We start from the raw sequence: 24384 nt of genomic DNA, 5'->3' as shown, positions 1-24384 counted from the left end.
AGCAGCAATCACTACATTGATTTGCAAGATATTTACCAATAAGGTCAGATATCTGTTCAAGTGACCATCATTTCCGGCATTAGGTTATTCAAAAGAATACCTAATTTTTGATCAGTGGATCGTCATTGAGGCTTAACAAATTGTCAAAAATGTTAATTCCTCTCGAATGCACTCCTTTCACGTCATTTTAAATTAATGATCAAGTAAAACTTAAACCATTAACTCAATCAGATAAGATCAAATGCATAGTATGACTAAAATAAGGCAATGCAACCCTATTATATACAAAATCAAACACAAACACTAGCACCATCTATCATCACAAAACAAAACAAATTATTGGGTGAACTTCAAAAGACGAAATTTTACCAGAAAAAATGAAACATTGAAATGACTGTTGGAGTGAGTCTATTGACGCTTAAAAGCATTAAAACTCCTGAAATTATTTACCAAAATGGTAAAGATACATTCTTATCCCTGTTCCTAAAATAAAAGTAAGGAAATGATGATAACTGATGGTAATGCTGATCAATGATGAAGTCTTTCCAATCGATTTCATTGACATTCCTTAAGAACTTGTGGTTGATTCGCTGAGCTTTTTCATTTCGATTATCATTCTACTCAGCAGCATGCAAGTCAAAGTCATACGTGATTGTCTGTTACTGGATTCATTGAAGATCAATACTATCAATCATTTATTGAAACTGAACGTTAAATGCTGACAAAAATCTGTTTCTATTGCACAATCCGAACGATTTTCTGAAACATCATTGGTCATTAGCGATGATTTGCTTTTCACTCAGCAAAGACACGAACGATTGACCCAGAAAAAATATTAAAAATCCATGTTCCAATCACACCGAAGAACCCATTCGAAATAGAAAAGGTTAAAATTTTTATGTCTGTTTCAAAGTTATAGCCATCAACCGAATCTAAAATTCAAACCGAAAATTTCGCTTCATCAGGAAAATTCCAGAATCCAAGCAGAATTTAAGAGAATAGAATTGCAACATTTCTTAATTTTGGTTGAATAAGAAGATCTTTCAGAGAATCGACATTCATCCAAAGAATGAACCATTTTTGGTATAAACATTATTCTTGACAAAATTGAGCATCACAAAGCATTTTATTTGGCAAATGACATTACAAATCACCAATTCCTGGTTCAAAGTGGACATCATACTCAGTCAAAGTTACACGTTGAAAGGCTGGACAAATGTCAATCTCATTCATGGCATAAACATTGTCTGGTTGTTTGTTTGATGAATTTCCAGTTGAATCCTTTTCCTTTGATTCAACTTGACCTGGCATGAGAACCAATGAATCATCGAGAGCAGCAAAAAATCCATAAAAAAGTATCACATTTAAACCAAGTAAACATGATATAGCAGAAAGTGTATATTTGGATAAAATTTTGCGTGAATTGCGATAATAAAAGTTGGCAGTCAATAGAAAATCAGTCCAAAAAATAATAATCAAAGATTGATTTAAAATTTTCGATCCATTGTCGAGGCGACGAAAATTTTCCAACAATTCCTTTCTATGGCGATCGCTAAACTTGATCTTCAATATAATCGTCAAAATGAGATGAACCTAGACACAAGAAAGATAACAAAAAGTAATTCATTAACAGCGAAAAAGAAACTTTGATAAAAAAATTGTAACACATTATGAATCTCATAATGATTAATGAAACCCAAAAAAAGATGAGTTTTGGTGTTTTTGCATATTAATTGGAGTAACAACCTCAAGAGAGATGCTCAATTCTGTCCAATTATAAAGGTAATGAATGTTGAATATTCAACAGTTGATTATCGATGAACTCCTCATGAATGAATGAATGGCATAAACAGCAAAACCCATTTTTCGCTGGTAAATAATTTCGAAAGAAAATGTCATTTTCCTAATTCTATGCAAATGTCACTGAGAAGGTTTATGGTTTCAAGTTACTCACCATTGTTATGAAAAAGGCACTTGCGTTTGTTAAATAAAAATAGCGACTTTCAATTTCGATCATTTTATCGACTGAAACAGATTTATCCAATTCATTTGCTATCACAGCGGCGCCAGTTAAACTCAATGGTATAACTGAAAATATTAATGAAAACAATTTGAGATTTAATGAAAGGGTTGAATACTTGAAATGTGAATATACTTACTCCATCCAAGGAAGGTAATTTTGAAATGAGGTAAACTGTGTTTACCGTAGTTTAGGTGAGTGACGCAGGTAAGTACGTTATTGCATAGGCTTATTTGAAGGCAGTTGCAGGCCAATTGGAAGAACAGTATTGATTGGAATATGTAAACTGATGGAATCTGAATGTTGAAAGAAAAGTTGAAATTAATTAAACAGCTTCAATCTGGGTTTAGAAATCATTGAAACGAATAATTATGCAAAGTATTTCATTCGCATTCATTGGTTTGTCCGAAAACATGTCAACACAAAAGGACAAAATTTATTCATTTCTGTATATTTCATGGTTAGTCAACTTACTGGAATTTGAAGAAAATGATAACTGGCTAAAAAAGAACATTCAAGTCCTATCGTTGCAAGGCAAATCTGGAGTTTCAAGCACTTGATACAATTCATTTTGAATCTGAAAAGAAAAAAAGTTTCCAATTAAAATTCGAAGTTTCATGGACCAAACTCAATACAGCGTTTTATTTCGATTTACATTTATATTTTATATTGAAATTATTGTCATTATCAAGATGCAGGCGTCGATGAATCAGAATGAAAACAATCGAAATTCTGGAAATTTTCATTTTCCAGAAACTTTAAGAAGCCCAAGAAAATCTTTAAATTTTTCTTAAAACCAATTTTGAGATTAAACATTAACTTTTACAAGACTCAATAAAATGAACAACTAACGTGCCAAATGTTATGAAGGTTTCAAACTTAATCAATTGAATAACTTGAACAATTAGATTGCCTCAATGATGTGCCTATAATGCAAATTGAGTGTAATTAAAAGGAAGAGTAAAAAGAGGAAAAGGCGATTAAACCTGATGACCAAAAGATCAACGAAAGGTAAACGAACTAGAAAAGAGTCTGAGAGAACAAAGTTGGCTGCATTCTCTTGCAAGGTGAACTGAACAAAATTGAGATTCCACCATTTTCCAACTTCAGCATTAGCCAACAACGAAAAGGACAAAAGCGCAATTCTGTTCAAGTTAACCCATTATCTTGATCATCTAACCCAACCCAACCTTTTCCAACCTTCAATCTTAACTTCATCTCAATGTTTACACATGTTTATACCAAAAGCATATTCACTAACCTAATTAACCGTTAATCGAGTCATCAGGATAAATTAAAAGCTTTATTTACTCTCGTTGATCCATTACAAGGTTAGTTGTAATGCAATCATAATATGATAACATGGTCAGCTTGGAATGAGAATACAAATTTTCAGAGTTTCTCAATGTAACATCAAGGAATTATATGAATGGAAGAAAAGCAAACATTAAGCTCATCATTCGATTCAAGTCTTAAGGGTAGAAGAAGAAGAAGAAGAGTCAAAAGAGCAACAATCATCATGTTTATTCAATGATAATGATAGTTGAATTCAACATTTAAATGAACACAAAGTTGAACATTATTCATTTCATGGTTTGCCAACCTTTTCCAGGTTTCACCAACTTTTATCAAATCAAAATCATTTGACCAATAATTGTGTGAGTGTTTTACATGAACAAGCTCAATGTTTCCATTTTCATGGTTAATTGTCTTTTCCTCTTTACATGTTACCCTTTCAATGAATAACAATGATGTTATCAATCAAAAGCCTTCTTCCAATCAATCCATGAATTTCATAATTGTGTACTCAGAAGAAGAAGCAAAACTAATCTTAGAAAAGGTAAAAAAAGGTTGACCAGAAAAAGGCTTATTCAGTATCGAATATTCAATGAGATTCATGGTTGTTGAACATTAATGTTACAATTGTATCAATAGATTCAATGTTATATTCAAAGTTGATATTTGATTGAATAACATGATTATTTATTTACCAATGATATTACAAGTAGTTTGTCAAGTTACTCTTGATCAGTGAATCAATATCAACTATTGACTTTTTTTCTTCTTCTTTGACTTATTTTTTGTTTACTTTTCCTGATCCAGTTGAAAGGTTTGTTACGGAAGTAATCTGATGAGAAGACTGCGAACTTGCTTTCACTACAAGTTTTAAGGTTCATATCATGGATCACTAAGAGATCTACACCTATTTCAAATAACTGAGTTTCAGGATATCTCATAAGAGATGAAGAATCACAATTCAAATAGAGGTTTTAGTTTTACTGAACTTTATTAATTGAAATTAAAGGAGGTAATTTGTTTAACTGAATATTTCTTAAGAAATAAGATTGAATGAATTTGAATGTTTTTAGAAGTATTACAAGGATACTGGAAGATGTGACTTACTTAAGATGTGAAGTTAAGAAGTGAAGAGAAGAATGAAAAATTAGGTTTTTATAACCTTTACAAAACAAAGGAATACTTTTGGAGGGAACAATAGAAAGTGAATCAATTTCTCTGTCGCAAATGTGTCTGGTTTTGGTGTCTTACCAGTGACCAATTTTTTACTCTTATCAGTAAAATTAACCTTGATGAAGCTGTTAGCTTTCAACTCTTATTTTACATGTCTTAAGACATATATCTCATGAGAGATAGCTTGTAGCCTTAACAGTGCTTTTAAGATTAAGAGTTAAGGTGAGAGATAGTTGAAAATTATGGTTAAAAAGAAAGAGATTTTTACAAGTCTTTCTCTATGGCACTTAATTTTCAACTCTAAATTTTGGTCAGATTTTAACCAGGATTGTGGTTAAGTTTTACATGGCTTATTCAGGATTAGCGAAATATGAGAAGTTAAGACTTTAACAATTTAGAAATGGCATTTATATAATTAAAACATAGTTTTTGAAAACTGAATTGAATATTGTTTAAACAATGAAAATTAGGAATCTGAATAACTGAATTTAAACTGGATTAAAACTGAATTAAAGGTTTGAATCAAAGATTCAACCAGAAAACAGAAAGGCATTGAATGAATTAACTAAGTTAAGTTTTCTACCTTTCACTTCCCTGAATTTAAGACCTTGAAATCTTAGTAAATTCAGGTTTAGGCATTTCTGTTTGAAGAGTTTGAATCATTGGATGAGGACCTTTGTCGAGTAGGGTAAAATACATGGGATCGGACTTGGGAGGATGAAATAGGTCTATGAAAGACGGTTGTTGTTGAAGTTCCTGAGGATCCTGTGGATGTGAATGATTCCCTTGAATCCTCTGACATTCTTGATGAATTTGATTCCGGCATATCCTTTGATCTAAGATTTCTCCATGGACTTGGTGGAATCGGATAAGGGATTACCTTTCCCTGTGCATAATTTCTGATTATATCTGAGGATGAAGTGAGGTCTGTAGTTGAGGAAGAAGTTGATGAGGAACCTGAAGTTGAACCGGAGGAGGATGAAGTTGAAGTTGTTGAGCTGGAGGAATATGAAACTGGAGATGAAAGTGGAGCAGAAGGGGAACTTCGAGGTGAAGGAGTTCCAAGTAAATCAGCGATAGCTGAATAGATTGAAGATGGAGTCGATCGCTGGTCGAACTCAATGACTGGAGGAGGAAAATTTGGATTAACTTCAGCAGAGTTGTGCCTTCGTTTCTTTGAGTTTGAAGATGAAGAAGAGGAAGAGGATGAATTTGATGATGTAGCTTGAGCTACTGACTGTGATGATGCTGGTAAAGTTGATTGTTGAGATGATGGAGGAGTACCGGAAGGAGTGTGAGGGGAAAGAACTCTTATTGATGATGAGTTATCATCATCAGCTAAATCAATCAGAGGGGAATTTCGTTCAGGTTGAGGTCTTGGTGGAGATGGAGCTGGAGGATTGTACTCAGGAGTGATTGAGTCTATTGATGAGGTTGAGGATGCAGATGAATCGACTGAATGAATTGAATAATTACTCTCGCTTCCATAGTTCGAGTATTGGGATGAAGTTGGCGAGGTTGCAGGAGAAACGCAAGGAGCTTTGAATGAGAAATCTTGATTTCTTATACCATAAGCCCAATTAGATGGCCATCGAGCTTGATTTTCTCTAACTCTTTTCTGGTAAATTTCAAGAAGTCTTGCAACTTTTCGATTACCACACGTTCGAACCATATTTTCGTGGTTGATTCCACCCCATTTGCGGCTTGACTCTTCGATCTCTTGCCAGTAGGCCATGTAAAGATTCATGCTAGTGATAGCTTCGATTGCTGGTGAATGAGGTTCAGCTCTGAGAGTGAAACCTGGGAATAGCAAGAATGAGATGAGGGAAAGAGATGCTGGAGAGGAGACATAAGGTGAGAAATGTTGGGTGATTTCCCTGAATTTATGCTGAAGTGCATAAATTTCATCTGGATGAAGGTCCAAAGAGTGCATTACATTGATCAGTCCTGATCCAACAATAGCGGTAGCTGTCAAGAAGAAGGCTAAAATCTGATCTCTTACGGAGATAAAAGATTTAGCATGTTTAATGTCTTGTGGAGTAAGACCGTGGAATTGCGTATCCATCTTTGCAATATCATCGTGACTTATGAGAGATTCGTACACAATGTTTCGATATCCATCGACAATTACAACCCAAACTGGTCTAGGTCGTAGGGCATCTCGTTTACCATCGACAGTCCATCCATCGACTCGACAATAAGACATATGGATTGAAAAAGTAGTTTCCGGAGATGGATGAATATCAATGTTTTGCTTGATGAGCTTTTCAGTATTAGCTCGAAGAGGAGGCATATTGATTGCGGTAAGATTGTGAAAAGTTCTGGTTAGTAAATCAACCTTATTCTTGCGATTGACTAAAGCTTTTGCATTTGATGTTGATGGAAAAATGTGTTCCATTCGGAAACCACGTAATGAGGGGAAATTATGCTTAGCATATTCGAACAACTCTTTTTGAAGTTCAGGGGAAAGTCTCAAGATTGGATTGATTTTGATGAAAGGAGTCAATCGTTCTTCGATTTCAGGGGCTACATGTTTAGGGAATGGAGGATTTGATCTAGGTATTCCACCTCTTGCTACTTTGACCCACTCTTCCGAATCAGTAAGAAGGTAAAAGGGGACTCTGGACCAGGTAATTGTATGAGGTCGAGGTTTAATTACGAGAGGATCAATCTTTTTACCCATAATTGGTTCAAAACCAACTATGTGCTGAGCAAAATATTCACCTTCGTATAAGGGATGAGTAGGATCTTGCATTTGTTTCTTTGCATCCCAGAAACCTAATTGAAATTGAGCGAGGGATCGAATAGCGATAGGACTGAGAAGGGGATCGTTTGGATTTTCATCCTTAAGATGAGAGAGGCAAGCCCAGAGATTCATTTTCTCGTACCATTGATTATCATGGCTACGATGGTTTTCAGGCAAATCAAAGTTTCCTGTTTGAAGATGTTGTGGTAAAAAGTTTGCTAAACTTTTTGGAGCTTTCTTTAGCTCTTCTTTCTTTTGAGTGGGAACTGAACTTGTTTCAAAAACAAATTTGAAGTAGAATTGTTCACTGAACAATCCTAATCTGCATCGAGGTTCATGTTCGAGGAATGAATCTAAGGGTAAATTTGCAGTGCAGTGAGTTCGTCTGCATTTGAAAGTGGATTTGTTATAAATTTCAAGGGTTTTCTTATTATAAAGTTCCTTAAAGAAAGGGTAATCATCTCTAGATGAATGAAATTTAATGCATTCTGGAAGTATGCAAAGGAATTGTTCAGGATGTGAGATTGGGAGTAAGCCGAGTATGTCAACTAAATTTCGAAGCCAACCAATACAACCTAAACAGTAACATTTACGACATGATCGACATTCACGAGGATCTAATGCAAATTGTTCACAGAAGTGACATCTAATTTGTTCCTCAATTAAATCAAACTCAGGATTGTTAATATGAGCACGAACAATTCCGTGAGGAATGGTAGGTAACTTCATAGTTTTGATTGATTCGTCATGGAATACATTATCATAAAGTTTATATCTCATGAATTTGTCAAAATCATTTCGAATGACTGAAAAAGTTTTGGCTTTGGCTTTGACTATTTCTTTGATTTCAAAGAATCTTTTATCAGATACAAAATCGGGAAGAGGTGCAGTTGGTAGAGGTGCAGGGTATTCATTTTTGGCAAAAGGATAGTCAGAAGGTTTAAGATAACGATTGGGCCAAAGGGTACGAGTTAAATTTATTTTAGGAGGGACTGGAATTGGTTTGAAAGGAGTTTTACTGTAAAGATTCGGAAGGTTTTGATCAATTTGAGGGGCATTACTAGACCTTTGATATGATACAATTTGAGAATTGTTGGATGGAGACTGTTGACTTGAATCATTTGGTTTGGATATTCCCAACAATGTATTATGAATCAGTTTTCGGACTTCCATCCTTGAAGCTCCGGCATCGATTCTTTGACCAATGATTTTTCCATCCTTCTTGGATACCAGAAGAGATGGATCCTGAGGGAAAGGTTCTTCACGACCTGGGTTCCGATTTGGTTCAGCTTTGGCATTTCGATATTTCCCATAATCTGAATCAGGGTTGGCCTTTTGATTAGTCTTCGCGACTTTTTCCTTGATTTCAATGGCCTTTGGATCGTTCACAAACTTCTTTAGAGGAATTTTGCCCTTCTTTGAAACATTGGAAAAGTTTTCAGGGTCCCAATTAAATGGAGGTTCTTTATAAACTTGGTGAGAAAGAGTTTCAGGAAACACAGTTGAGGGTGATCTTGGCTTTCGACTGAGTCGAACAGCATCAGTTTCATCATCAGTGGAATCTTCACTAAGAACATTAGATTTAAAATCGTAATTGTCACGGGTATAACGAGTATTTGGAGGAGGCGGAGGAGGAAGCATATCGCTTTCAGTTGATAATGATGGTAATGATGAAGATCCTTTAATTATGATGGATCGGTGAACTCTTTGATGAGTTGATGGTTCACTTTCAGTGACCGAAGGAGGAGGACGAGGAACGAAAATTTGAACACTTGGATCATCACTGAACCTAGCAGGAATTAAGTCTTGATCGGGAAATTTGTTGAGAGGAACTGGTGATGGTGATGGTGATCTGATTCGATCAACTCGAATATGTGGCGTAGGCACACGAACAGTTTGTCCTGAAGGTAGAACTCTTTCGATGATAGTTTTCTTGGCTGGTTGCATTATGATGATGATGAGGATTGTTTGAACAATTAAAATTTGAATCGAGATGGAATTGGATTGAAAGGAATAGTTTGAACTGTTGGAAAGTTTAGTTTTAGGAATAGTTTTTGAAAACTGAATAAGATTTAACTGCCAAGTGAAAGGTTTGATGAAACACAAATTGAAATAATTACAAAACTTTGAAATAGTTCTAAAGAACTGAATAGATAAATATCCTTTAAAGGATGAAAATATGAAACAATGTTGAAGGTTTTGAGAAACTTTGAGAAGTGAAAAGAAGTCACAATTTGGTGAAATTACTGAGGTCTTAGAAGACTGTAAAAAGGGTAATAATTGTTGAGAACAACAGGTAGACAAGTTCAAGAAGAACGAAGGATTAAGGTAAAGTCGTAAAGTGAAATTGAGACAAGAATTTGAGGTCGGATTAGCGAAATGAGTTGAAAGTAAAAAGAACTTAAGAAATTTTTCAAATGTAAAGCTTGAGCTTTGAAGTAGTCTAATGAGAGGAGAACAGTAAAGTGCGGGATCAAAAGATTCTATTGTCTTTACTTTGGTTACATTGGTACCAGAGGGGAAAAATTTTGCTCTCCCTTGATTACCAAATGCAACGCCATTGGTTAAAAAATCGGTTGAGTGAAAGTTTAACTTTGGTAATAGTTTGATATCAAAACCAGGCTTTGCCGGTGAGTTATCAAAGCAAAGATATAACACATAAGTGTTGGCGGGAAACTTTTGTCTTCTTGTCTGGGATCTTGTTTGTCTCTTACTCATATCATTTGAATGATTAATTAATTTTTTAGATTGTTTTAAAATTTCTCTATCTGCTGAAAGATATTTTCTTTTGATTTTAGGCTTTTTAGCAGTAATTGGGAACTCTTTTTCAATATAATTTGAATTATCGGAAAAGTTTGAAGAATCTGAATTTGAATGATTTAAAGGATTTTGTTCAATATTTGAATTAGAAACATTTGCATTGTTAAATATCTCTTGAGAGATTGGCTCTGAAAAAGCATTTTGATCAATTGTATTGTTTGAATTAACTCTTGTAGATAAATTTGGTTTGGTTTTAACTGATTTTGATATATCTTGAGATATGGTTTTAGGAGTTAAATCTGATTCTGAATCTGAAGAGGTTTGATTAGTTTGAGAGTTAATTGGATTTGTTAGAAATTTGTTTAAATTGTAATCATCTTTTGAAATGATTAAGGGCTGTTCTAATTGTTCTGAATCCGTTGATGATTCTTGCGAATCATTTGGAATTGAATTGAAATCGGAATCTAAATCTGAATTTTGAGAGTTTATATCACTTGAGTGATCAATTATATCATCTAAATGATTGTCTAAATTATTAACTGAATTATTAACTGAATCTAAATCTGGAAAATTTTCTGGTTCTAAAAAGTTGTCTGGATTAAAGTATTGATCTTTGAGCTTTTTCATTCGTTCATCTAATTCACCTCGGTAGAGTTTGGTATTTGATACATTTGAACTGAATAATCCTAAATCGGTTGTTTCTAACAATAAAAGAGATCCTTTTTGCATTTCACATACTAAGTATGGGCCATGATACTTTTCTCTAAATTTCTTAGCTAATTTTGGATCAACTGATTCATTCTTTACGAATACGAAATCGCCTAAGCGATATGGGGAAGACTTGTGTAATGATTTGGTCCTATTTATCTGATAAAGTTGTTGAGAGTGAAGTCTAGCGTAAGCTAATTTTCTGGCTTGAGCAACATTCCAATAATTACCATCAGGAAAATCTAAAAGATTATCTAGAGGCTTTCTTGCATGTCGACCAAACACTAGGAAATAGGGTGTAAATCGAGTTATCTTATGGACAGAAGTATTAATCGCAAAAACTGAAGCTTCAAGAGTATTTTTCAGGTCTTTTGTAGAGTTTGCAATCACATAAGATCTAAGTCTTTCGGCAATTGTCCGATTACATCGTTCAACGATACCTTGAGACTGAGGATGATATGGATTGGATTTTTCATGCTTAATTCCATGTTCCTTAAGGAACTCATGAACAGCTTCACTTGTGAAGTTTGTTCCTTGATCCGTTTGGATTACCTGGGGAAATCCATACGTTTGGAATAAAGATTTTAACAAAGTAATTACTGTACTAGCTTTTTGATTACTGGTCAATTCAGCAAAAACATATCGAGAGAGTATGTCAACCAATACAATGATATACTTTTTCACCTGATTAACTACAATGGGTCCTTGCACATCCAATTCGAATCTTTCAAAGATTTCTTTGGGAATAGGTTTAGTGGAAGGATCTACGTAAATTATATTTGAAGGTTTAGCGATTTGACAAACTATGCAATTGTCGCAAAGTTGTTTTACTTGATCTTGTAAATATTGACACCAGAATCTTCTTGATATCTGCAAGTAAGTTTTCTCCGGGCCAAAATGTCCACCTAAGGGGCTCTCATGCTCATAGGCAAAGATATCTTTAAGGAGTTGAGAGTCGATAACAAGTCTTGAACCAAATGGTGTATTGATGTCTTTTCTGTAAAGCAATCCATCTCTAATCACATAGCGTTTAAGCGCTATTGAATCGTTTGAGCGATAGAGTTGAATAAGTTGTTGAATATCAGGATTGTTAGCTTGAGTGAGACGAACTTTTTCTTTCCATTTGCTAATTTCAGAAGGGGTTGGATTATCAGAAGTTTTGATATGATGAGTTTCAGAGGAAACAGAGTAGGCAATAGCAGGAATATGATTTAAATCATTGAGTTGAGGAAGTTCATCTTGACATAATGAGTTCAAACCAATATCGTATAAACGATTTTCAAAAGGATCAGCAATATAATCAATTAAATAGATTCTGTCGAGGAATTCTTCCTCGGGATCAATAGTTTTCCTATGTGACCATGAATTTTGATAGCGAGAAAAACAATCGGGAGGATGAGTTGAGCCTTTTTTATAAATGACTTTAAAATTGAAGGTAGATAACATAATAGACCAACGCTGTAATCTTGAGTTCTTGAAATTGACTTTGGTGAGCTGGCAAAGGGCGTGATGGTCTGTCTCGATGAGAAATAACTCTCCTTCGAGGAAATGGGTAAACTTATTTACACCAACAAAGATAGCTAAAAGTTCCTTTTCGGAAACTGAGTAATGTTTTTGATATTTTTGGAGTTTTTGTGAGTAGAAGGAAAGGGGAAGCCAGTCTTTGACTTCTTCGATAGGAGTTTCAGGGTCATAAGAGGGGGAATTTCGATCTTCTTGTAAAAGGATGCCACCAACGGCATGATCAGATGCATCAGCAGAAAGTTTTCTTCTTAAATCGGGATCGAAATGAACTAACATAGTTGTTGAAACGAGGGAATCTTTCAAGATATCTAAAACTTTTTTGTCTTCGGGTAAAATTCGGAATCTTTTCTCTTTTGAGATGAGACGATAAAGAGGAGCAGCGAGTGTTGAGAAATTAGGAATATAGCGGGAAAAGTAATTATAGCAACCAAGAATGCTTTGCAATTCTCGTACATTACGAGGATAAGGAAGGTTCTTTAAAGCTTCGACTTTCTTAGGGTCAGGTCTTATACCTTGTCCGGAAACAAGATGTCCTAAGAGGAGGATTTCTTCGAAACCAAAATGGCACTTTTCAAGTTTAACTTTTAAATTGAAATCTTGTAATCGATTGAGAACAAGTTTTGTGTTAGCAAGTAAATCGGGAAAATCTTTTCCAACGACAGGGACATCATCAAAATATCCAACGCATTTTTGATAAATAAGTCCATCCAGAACTTTATTCATCAATCTCTGGAAAATGAAAGGAGCACTTGCCAAACCCATTGGCATACGTTTGTAATGGTACTTTCCATCAGGCGTAACAAATACTGTCTTTTCTCTTTCTCCAGGCGGCAATTCAATTTGATGGTAACCTTGAGCGAGATCGAAAATATTGAAATATTTTCCACCTCGTACGACTTCTAAACAGTCGTCGATTCTAGGCATAGGGTACTTTGGTACTTTGGTGATTCTGTTTAGTTTTCGGTAATCAATTACCATTCTAAAACTTCCATCAGGTTTTGGAACTAGGAGGGAAGGGGATCCACCAGGAGCAGTACTATGCTCGATAATGTCATTAGCTAACATTTCGTTGATTATCTTTTTGAATTCTAATCTACGATGAAGTGCGCAATTATAAGGCTTTTGATCAGGAATTTCCTGAGTATCAAGATCAATCTTGACAGGGCAAACAGAAGCTGGAACAAGTCCCAAATCATTTTTTGATTTAGAGAAACTTGCTTGGAAGGAATCAATTAAATCAGTTAATTGTTCTTGGTATGGTTGAGGTAAATCAGGATTGATTCGAGCTGCTATTTTTTCTCGGAAGGGTTGAATTTTAATTTCTTTACACTCTTCTTGAGTGATAAATTCGCATTTAGCCATTAATGCAGAAGAGCTTTCAGGAATTTGAACAGGAATAGGAACTGGTTGAGTTTGTTTTGGGCGAGTATCGATAATGTAATTATTTTCAGTATTGTTATCAGCAAGGGTAGTAGTATCAAAAATTTGTTTAGTTTCTTCAGGGGTACAAAATCGAAAGTAGAAGGTAGGATCAAGTGGAGCTGAATCTGGAAATTCAGAGCAAGTAGTGTGATAATGATCTCCATCGGATTTCAAAGTGAAATAATAAAGATGAATGAAAGCATTTCCAATCAGGCAAACTGGTTCAAAGTTTTGGACGATGTGAACTCGAAATACTCGTGATTCTCTCATAGCTGGATGTTTAACAATAGCGTAGGCAAAACCTTGAGAGGGAACATATTGTTTCGCAGCAATTCCTTTTAATGATCTTGCGTAAGGAATAATATGAGCATTAAGTTCATTAGCAACAGTAGCATCGAGGGCTGATAATGTCGAGCCCGTATCAAGCAATACTCGTCCTTCTCGAACTAATTCTCGAGTAGGTTTGCAGAGCTTGAATGTGGCTTGAGGCATATGACACAGATCTGTCTCGCCTAATTTAGTTAGAAGCGGTACAGTAAGAGCTGAAGAAAGTGTCCAAAGTAGTCCTGGGTTTCTGAAAGCATCAGCTTGAGGTTCAGGAGGAAGAGTATGAGCTAAATTTGAAGATGATGGAGTGGTGTTTGCAGGGGAAGTTGCACTTGGGGGTGCAGTAATTGCTCGGACATTGGGATTATTAGGATTATTGGAGCGATAATTTGGATTATTTTGTGGTCGGGTCCTACATTGTTGAAGAGTGTGTCCTGTTCTTTTGCAATAGTTGCAAGTAATAGTATTTGAATTGGAAGTTTGAGGAGGACGGTAAGGTTGAGTACGATTGGTACTAGGATTTCTTGAATCAGGTTTACGAAGATAAGTATTAATATTAGAAGTTCGAGGGGGTTGAGAAGAATTAGTTTTATTTTTGTTAAAGTTTTTACTTTGTTCAGCCTCGAAATGTTTACGAATAAGTAAATTGGTAATCTTAGTGATATCGTCATTAAGACCTAGGGTATTAATTTCATGAACAATGAAATGAGGAAGATGATTAAAAAGTTCATGTTTGAAAACTTCATCTGAATAAGTTCCTACAGCTTTGGTGAGGGAAGATTTTAACTTTAACAAGAATGTATTGGGATGTTCAGAAAGGTTATAACGAAGTTGTCTTAGTTGATATTGTGCAGAATATTGCATTGCAGGAGTTTTTAAAGCACTAATTAAAGCGTCTAAATACTCTTTATAGCCTGTGAGGTTACTATCTAACGTATTAGCAACAGCTAATAGTTCATGGGCTAATGATTTTTTGAAACATCTCAATCGAGTTGTATCATCAACGTTCTCTTGAGCGAGTCGTTGTTTGGTATTGGTAATAAATTCGAAGACATCTTCGCCCTTTTTGAATTCAATAACTTGAGGATCTGGTTTCAGATTTGAAAGTGCATTCAGAAGGAATTGAGGATTTACTTGGGGTTCACTATGAGTAGAGGAAGGAGAAGGATGAAAGAGTGGAGGAGGTTGATTGTTCTGTTGAGCTATGGGATTGATATGAGCACCTAAGGTGTTCAAAATCTCTAAAAGCTTTCGCTGAGATTCAAGAGGGATAGGGATGGAACAAATATCTGCATAAGTTATGCGTAACATAGCCTCACGATCTCGACCTAATGTTCGTATTATGGTCTTTATCTCGTCTTCCGTAATTCCATTATGTCTGCATTGAGTCATCCAATCGGGAACGGCAAATTGAGTAACCGTAGCGGTAGGAAGACATTCGATGTCATCATCAGGTAATTGCTCACCAACAGATAACAAATGCGTTTTTATGCATTCGAAGAATCTTCGTTTAGCAAGACATGGAATAGGTACAAGAACACTCCAACCATTTAGAGTTTGAGTCATAGTTTCAAGAGTCATTTCATAGACGATTGGTTCATCGGCTGCGACATTGAATTTTCTTCTTCTTTGCACTGCCATAATGAATGAGTTGAATAGTAAATCGGGATATCACTTAAGTGATGGTAAAGATGAATGCAATTGAAATTGGAAAGTTGGAACTTGTAATGTTTAAAGTTAATTGTTGAAGAGTCCAAAAGAACTGGAGTTAATTGTTGAAATTTGAAGAAGAGTAAATTGGAATTTACTTTGAAGTTTAAAGTTTAAAGATTGAACTGGAATTGAGTTATAGTTGAATTTGAAGTTGGAATTGAGTTCAGTTTACTTGGAATTGAAAGTTAATTTGAAATATTCTTTGAGGAATTATGTTGAATTTTGAGTTGAATTAAAGTTGAATTGGACGGAAATATTCTTAAAGGAATACTTATAATAAAGACTTTGATCAATTTTACCTTATGAGCTATATGGAAATAGCTAATGTGATCCTGATTGATGAGAGTAAGGAGATTGTGGAAAATCTTTGAGTCAATTGGAATTGAATTTGAAAGGATAGTTCATAAGAACTGAATCAGGCACAGAAAAAGCACGGCGAGTCCGATATTCTAAGGGTTTGAAGAATTACACAGAGTATAACCTTCGAAGGTTAAATTGTCAAGGTCGTGGAAACACAGAAACACAAAACAGGCACAGAACTTAGCGATCCTGCCAGAGTCGCCAAGTGAAAGGTTTGTTACGGAAGTAATCTGATGAGAAGACTGCGAACTTGCTTTCACTACAAGTTTTAAGGTTCATATCATGGATCACTAAGAGATCTACACCTATTTCAAATAACTGAGTTTCAGGATATCTCATAAGAGATGAAGAATCACAATTCAAATAGAGGTTTTAGTTTTACTGAACTTTATTAATTGAAATTAAAGGAGGTAATTTGTTTAACTGAATATTTCTTAAGAAATAAGATTGAATGAATTTGAATGTTTTTAGAAGTATTACAAGGATACTGGAAGATGTGACTTACTTAAGATGTGAAGTTAAGAAGTGAAGAGAAGAATGAAAAATTAGGTTTTTATAACCTTTACAAAACAAAGGAATACTTTTGGAGGGAACAATAGAAAGTGAATCAATTTCTCTGTCGCAAATGTGTCTGGTTTTGGTGTCTTACCAGTGACCAATTTTTTACTCTTATCAGTAAAATTAACCTTGATGAAGCTGTTAGCTTTCAACTCTTATTTTACATGTCTTAAGACATATATCTCATGAGAGATAGCTTGTAGCCTTAACAGTGCTTTTAAGATTAAGAGTTAAGGTGAGAGATAGTTGAAAATTATGGTTAAAAAGAAAGAGATTTTTACAAGTCTTTCTCTATGGCACTTAATTTTCAACTCTAAATTTTGGTCAGATTTTAACCAGGATTGTGGTTAAGTTTTACATGGCTTATTCAGGATTAGCGAAATATGAGAAGTTAAGACTTTAACAATTTAGAAATGGCATTTATATAATTAAAACATAGTTTTTGAAAACTGAATTGAATATTGTTTAAACAATGAAAATTAGGAATCTGAATAACTGAATTTAAACTGGATTAAAACTGAATTAAAGGTTTGAATCAAAGATTCAACCAGAAAACAGAAAGGCATTGAATGAATTAACTAAGTTAAGTTTTCTACCTTTCACAGTTTACCATGAATATGTATGTTGAAACAAGAAGAAAAGTCAAGAGTATTTGGCTTACCTTGAACGGATAATCAGAATAGTCATGGTTAAGATGATGAGTCCAATGGAAAAGGAGAAACTTGCAATTAAAAGGTAATCAGTAGGCACTTGGTGACTTGCATTTGACTGTATATTGAGCTGCTTTTCAGTGGGATAAGGATGAGGTTGATGCTTGTATTGACTGGTTAAGAGTACGGAATAAGCTCCGGTTATATCACAGACACAAATGGTTGATTGGGAATCACTTGAAGTTTTTGAAGTTGAACAATGTTTAGTTTGAAATCCAAGTCTGGAAAAGAATTGTTTTAATTGTATTTTTTTAATATTTTTTTCTTTTCTTTTTAATTCGATTTTTTATTACCTTTCATTAAACTGTGCAAGGCCACAAGTAACTTTTTTAGTGTCAACATCACTCTGTATAAGAAGGGAATGAAAAAGATTAAATTTGCAAGTTTATGAATAATGAATTTATTATAATGCAATTTTATCGTCTCTTGTGTCTAACCCTTAACATTGACTTTCACGTTAACCAATAAAGTTTACACTATTTAATGATAGATATTTAATCTTTTTTTTGTTTGATTTGCATAATTTTGATGAAAAGCAAATGAGAAAGCTCTTTTTAACATTGAAATCTATTGACGAGAAAGAATAATAAACTGAATTTTCAATCTGCTTTATAACGTGTGTGATGCTTGATGTAATTGTTTGACTGTTTGCGAGTTTGCCAAGACATCTAAACGTGCTTTTTCGCGTTTAGAGACTAAAAACTTTGATGCTGCTTTGCGTCTTTTCAGTGTTTTGTTTGGCATCTTAATTTTGTTTCCTTTCTCATTAGAAATTGGAAAAAGATGAAAACTGGCTTATTTTTTGCTATTTATATTCTCAAATGTCAGATGGAGACACAAGTCAGATATGAAATCGCATTTTCATTGAAATCAATATTTTTAAAGTTTTGAGTTTATGATTGGAATGAAATCAGGTTGAAATGGGAAAATTTCCGAAACATAATTCAGTTTTAGGGTAAATAATTTATCGAATTGAAAAATTGATTGGAATTTTTCCAAGTTCTATTCTTTAAATGAATTTTCGCAATTTCTTGCTTACGATGTGTTCGGTTAATCATCACGCTTTAAGAGTGACTTTGAATGTTTTAGAGTTCGTTGCCCAGAGTAAGATGGTAAAAATTATTGGAGTTATATGAATAATTACGTTGAAAGGATGAGACTACTTGTTGCTAGAAGTTAGGATTTCATCGAGAGGATGAATTGTTAAACAAGTTACAAAGTCAATTCTAAAAAATTTTCTGATTTAAGCGTAAAGATAGAATTTATTATAAATGTTTATACTTTACCTCTAAAGATGAATGATGCCGTAGGTGAGCGGTAACGCGTAGAGGGTAAGGCTTTAACGGTATATAATGAGCTTGATGGACCAAGGCAACAGTAACAACTTTCGAGTTAATCTGATATTCTTCATCGGTAAAACTGAATCAAGAAAAAAAGCAATCAATAAGTTTAAATGTTACAAATAGCATATTTTTCATTAGTTTCATATTAAAAGCTGTATTAAATTATTATTTAAAATTAAATTTTCATTATAATTTAAATGATTTAGTCAGAATGTCTCTATTTCTCAAAAATTTCCTTGATTGTTATTCACATTTCAATTTGAATAAATTTTCATGCTGTCAAATATCTACCAACATAATAGAGTTTTATTTAATTAAATCACCGATTTTCATATTCCGCAACAATTGAATTAATTGGAAAATTAGTTACAATTCAAAACATAAAGTTGAGTCATAAGAATGAAAATTTCAAAACTAACATGAATCGAAACCTAAAATTTACATAATTATTGTCCTGAGATGCTTTAATCATTTTTATCACTTTCCGCTAATGAATTTCAAAATCAGAGATCTTTACTGACATGATATTCTCTTGCTCTCGATTTCATAGTAAAAATTTCCTTCTTAAACTTTGATATTTGAAAAATGAAGTTTTCATAATATTAAGTGTCAACGATCTTAAGTCGACGTACCAATGATTCAGAGATCGATGTTCGCAGCATTGCATGCTGATCCAAATATTTCAAATTATTCAAATTTGTTTATTGACTAGGATAACTCGATATTATCTGATGATGGACTTTTGATGAAAATGGCTGGGAGTGAAAAATGTGATGAAAAATGAGTTTCAAAGCATTTTTCAATTGCAATCCCATTGATAATGACTTCACATGAACTACTAAGGCTTGTCCAGCTATTAACTGAATGGTGAAACTATTCATCAAAACTAGCCATAATCTTTAACCTCAAATTATAGCTTTGATCACCTTTCATTATCAACTTTCTCAATCACTTCCAAGTTGAACAATATTGAGAACTGCATAACTCCAATTAAGAACTATTGCAATCTGTTTCTTCCTTGGAGTTCAAAGAAATTTCGCCAACCTTCATTTCCAAAATTGAGTTATCACCATTGACATTTCCATCATATTTGCAGTTTGAAACTTTTCTTTTCCATTCAACCTTTTTTCTTCATTTCTTCACTTTCTTTTTGTTTGAACAGCTATTCAGATAGACTCACAAAAACATAATAGCATCTTGTAATAGTTTGAACCATTGTAAGATTAATGAAGTCAGCATTGAGAGGGCAAAAGCTCAACTGAATCAAGGCTAATGTTACAATTTCAAGTTGCAAGTAAAAAAAAACTTCCAATGGCAAGTAAAAAAAAGAAAGAGTAAGTAACTTGTTCCCAGTAATCACAACTGGAAACGAAGTCAGGATAAGAGAAAAAAAATTGATTCCTTTTTTTGTGCCTTTTCGTTTCTACTCAAGAACAATCTATTTTCTTTGCTATTCCACTTAGCATCCTCTTTCTTTCCCTTTCACCCCTTTCCCTCCTCCATCTGATTCTCATCTTTATCCTGATCACTAACCATTTCCAACTCCCTTCCAGTTACACCCAAATATAGCATTCACTCCCAGTGGAAAAATACTGACAAGTTGAAAATGCTTTGGAAAATCCCAGTGAGTTAGAAAAAAAATTCTCGGAAAAACTTTACAAATTGCAAGAGAAAAGAAAACGAATTATCTTTTTGCTCTTTTTGCTGTAAATTTGACTTTATCCTTTTGCGTTCCTTTTACTTCACTTCATGTATAAACAGTGGCAATTTGTTCATTACCTTACAGGTAAGTAAAACTGTTTGACTCTAAAAGGTTCACTTTTCTGTTTAAATGATGAGAGTGATTTATCTGGTTTAAAGTTGAATAAGTTGAGAAAATGTTTGACTCAAAATTTAGTCTTTGGTTCATCATTAGCTGGGAGTTAATGGTTGACCCAAAGATTAAAGGTAAAGGATGGAATCGAGAAATGGAAAAGTCGAAGAAAATTGTTGGAAAAAAATGTTGTACATTACAAGGTATTCGAATCTTTTTATTGCCCTTTTGTGACAAAACATTGATGTTCATGTTCACGACTTGTTTCTTCGTGTTATCAAATTTTATTGATATTACAAGTTTTTTATCTCAACTGTGGGTGAAGAAGATAAGGCGAAATGAAATGACAATGTATAACAATGTTGCTATAAAGTTGTTGAGCGACGAGTAATCAAGTGATCGATTTTGTTTCCTTAAAAAACAATATCATCGATTGACTCTTTATCAAGAGGTTTTCAGTGAAAATTCAATTTCTATCTGCTGATGAAGCTTTAATTGAATTTTCCTCTTCATCACTTTACACTTTGAAAATAAATCATTTCAAATCAATTAGTGAATCAATATTGTTAGTCACTTGAAAGACAACAATTAAAAATGATTTATTAAACTTTAGGTATTTGGATTGAAAGGGAAGAGTCTGTTATCGAGAAAAAATCTTGTTCATTGAAATACGATATTTCAAAGTGAAATGGAACTTTTTAATTTGAAGAAAAAGATAATGAAATTTTACTCACTCTTTGTGAATGACAATGTTTTTTGGCCAAAATGAAGTTAAATTTTGATAGAAAACTGTTAAAACGCTTTTCAGTGAATCATTTTCATGCTCAACTGTTGACTCTTTACCATGATAACCAGGTAATGAAGCAATGTCAACTTGAACACTATCAGTTAACCAGCTTGGTATTGTTGCTGTTGATGATGGTGATGATGATTGTGTTACTTTATTGTTGTACAGTGATGAAGTGGATGATGATAATGACGATGAAAAGGCTGAGGCTGTTGATGTTGTTAGTGTTGGTAAGTTTAAAGTGGAAGGCATAAAAAGGTTTACACGATGATCCAGATTAAGTATTTCAACCACAAAATTGGATCGAGTTATTTGATGATTAAGTTGACCCTTTTTAACTTTACTGGCCAATAAACTGTACTCCATTAGTAGACGATGTAAATTGGCCAGACCCTGTAACACGATGACAGAAGACGAAAAACGAATAAAACAAATTAATCAAAGACTAATATTGCTGCTAATTAGCAGTTAACTATTGATTGGTGCAAAATTGGAATCCATTTTTTATTCAACATGAGACTGAAAATTGAAACGTCAATTATCTTGAACATGATAAACTCGTGTAAACAAGATAATAGTTGAATCATTAATTTTCATTTAGCATTTAACGAAAAATTGCTTCATTTATAAAAATTTACAATTTTATTTGTTTCTTTTGCTATTTCATGAAACATTGTTACTTTGCTTTCAACACCTGAAAATATCTTTTCCTTTCAGTCCTTTTGTTTACCTTTTCATGAGAAGTTGTTTTTTTTTGTATAAACTTTTCATTTCTATTCTTAAATTGATGATAATTTTGCCACCAGAAAAGCTCAATAAATCACCAAAGATTCACAATAGTGAAACAAGAAAAGGTTCACTTTTATCATTACTGTTGTGCTCGTAAAATAATGGTTCAAGTTGTTGAATGACAATTTATTATGTTGTTGTTTTTACTCTTCAAGTTTCAAGCTTAAAGGTTGATTGAATCGTGTTGGCCTGAAAAACAAACACATGCAAGTGATCAATGAACTTCTAAAGTGACAACAGTATCAAACGAATAAGCAATATCAAATGGAAAGAGAAAAGAAATTTGCTCAAAAGTGAATCATCATTGCAAGTAAAAACAGGGAGTGAATGCTGGGAGTGAGTTCCAAGAGTTACTGGGAGTGAAGGTAATGTTATTGATAGCAAATTATTGGGATAACTGTGAATAAAGGCTATTCTAAAGTTACTAACTACTCTTGAGAATTCGAGTGATTTTTACTTGGAATTTTTTCTCTTCCATTTCTATTTATCCTCGGATTTCTTCATATCACTTTCTTGGCTTTTACTGTTGACAAAAAAGGTTGCAAAAGGTAAGCATTTTCAGATTGATTTTCAAATGTGACTCGATACAGAGAATCGGATAAATTAATGATCGAAAATTTTCGTTCTTCTCTTGATATTTTCTCGATTGATTTTCTCATCTTTCGATTTTCTTCTTATCCAAAATGAGCCAATTGACAATCTTTATTTTGCTATTTATATAGATATTTATCAATGTATAATGTATGTTAATAAAGATGGGTGAGAAGAGCAAAAAAAGACGGAAAGAGAACGAAAGAAAAGGTTCAATTTATCAGATAAAAGTCTCCATGGTACCTTTCATTATGATCATGAAACAACATCAATCGACTTACTTCCTGTTCATATGATAGTTTCTGTTTTGTTCAACTCAATTTTCATTCATTATTATTTCCATCAGCAACTCTTATCAGGATCGCAACATCATCCATCCCTTATCAACCATTGTATCCTTTCGTAATTTAATTGTTTTTCATTGCATGTTGAACCATTCATGATAGTGTCATTAATGAATTTTTGTGGATAAAACAAATTACAGCAAAACTCGGCGAAAAACTTTGAAATTTTCATCAGTTTTTCATCAAAAAATTCACTAAAAGAATAAAGTTTCGAATCGATTGGTTACATTTGAATTGAATTTTTCTCAACCTCATGAGCTAAATCCGTTTCAAAGGTGCAAAACTCATTTACTGAACAACAATATTGAATCTGATAACATGAGTTGAGGTAAAAAGGAAAACGAAAATTTTGCTTCTTCTGAGTTTTGAAAAAATTTCATTCTTACTGATTATACTCATCAGATTGTGAGATAACAGATTTCACATCAAACATTGTTTTCATGATGATTTTTACCTTCTCATGTAAGGTTGATAATGATGATGGTCTACTTACCGTTAGACTATTGATTGATTCAGGTTTATTGAGAAGTGAGGAAATAATATCAAGAGCAAGTTGAGAAGATTCATGAGTTTCCATTGAATCCATTGTTAACTTGAGCACTGCCATAAGGGATTCCAAAAGGTGAATGATGAAGTGACCTTGAGAGGGTCTCAATCGAAGACCATTCAGCGAATCTTTCAGTTGATTCATTAATGAAGAATGGGAAACCAAATGATAGCCGAGTGTAAGGCTCATTAACTGGGAGTAAAAAGAGAAGAGCAAAAAAATATTCACATTCAGTTGCAACATTAATCAACCAATGGACCAACAGGGAGTGAGAAGAGGACAAATGGATTGACCGAACGAGACAAAAAGAGTAAAGAAGAAAAAAATCGAGACTTTGGTTTGAACCAAAATTCCATAACACATTTCATAAATTGGATATTGAAATAGGAAATTGGTGAAATTACATGAGACTAGTGAAAAGAGTTAACCTTTTTTTCAGTTGAAATTGCTTCCAAATAAAACCTTTTGGTAATTTTTGGCCTTCATTTTCTTTTTCTTTTCCTTTTGATTTTACCTTCTAATCATCATTACTTTCGTTTGCTTTTTTGTGGCACAAAATTATCATCAAAACCAATTGATATCTAATATTAATTTTCAGGCAAAATAGTTATTTCCTTTTTTTCCTGAAGAAGAAATGATTTGATACAAATAATAGCAGCAACAGTCAACTGATGTTTAATTTGATAAGGAAAATTTACTCTGATGAATGTGATAAAATATTATACAAAGTATGCACTTTAAGGTAAATATAAATGAAACTCATCAAAACTAATCTTTTTCAATTCAGCTTTCAAAAAGGTTCACTCATTAAATTGAAAAGTCAAGTTTAACTCTAAATAGTTATTCAAGGCAA

The 24384-nt window shown here is 33.5% G+C and overlaps 1 protein-coding gene across 1 annotated transcript in view; it reads right to left on the bottom strand.

Annotated features, from left to right (window-relative positions):
- Positions 1 to 1107: 1107 nt before the first annotated feature.
- The window catches only part of LOC107371868 (uncharacterized), a 50066-nt gene continuing 26789 nt past the window's right edge, over positions 1108 to 24384 (bottom strand). The window contains exons 7-15 of the mRNA XM_015940027.3: positions 23478 to 23723; positions 21208 to 21653; positions 18604 to 18736; positions 17611 to 17663; positions 17269 to 17538; positions 2495 to 2597; positions 2160 to 2316; positions 1955 to 2088; positions 1108 to 1593 (exon numbers count right to left, since the gene is read on the bottom strand). Of these exons, the coding sequence (XP_015795513.2) occupies positions 1144 to 1593; positions 1955 to 2088; positions 2160 to 2316; positions 2495 to 2597; positions 17269 to 17538; positions 17611 to 17663; positions 18604 to 18736; positions 21208 to 21653; positions 23478 to 23723 (1992 nt within the window). The 3' untranslated portion in view covers positions 1108 to 1143. The remainder of the gene's footprint in view (positions 1594 to 1954; positions 2089 to 2159; positions 2317 to 2494; positions 2598 to 17268; positions 17539 to 17610; positions 17664 to 18603; positions 18737 to 21207; positions 21654 to 23477; positions 23724 to 24384) is intronic.

This window comes from Tetranychus urticae, chromosome 2, assembly GCF_039701765.1.
Source record: "Tetranychus urticae isolate SD_2017Ah chromosome 2, NJAU_TeUrti_SD_1.0, whole genome shotgun sequence".
NCBI classification, from domain to species: domain Eukaryota; kingdom Metazoa; phylum Arthropoda; class Arachnida; order Trombidiformes; family Tetranychidae; genus Tetranychus; species Tetranychus urticae.
Note: the sequence above shows the minus strand (reverse complement) of the source record. Positions and strands in the feature narration are given on the sequence as shown.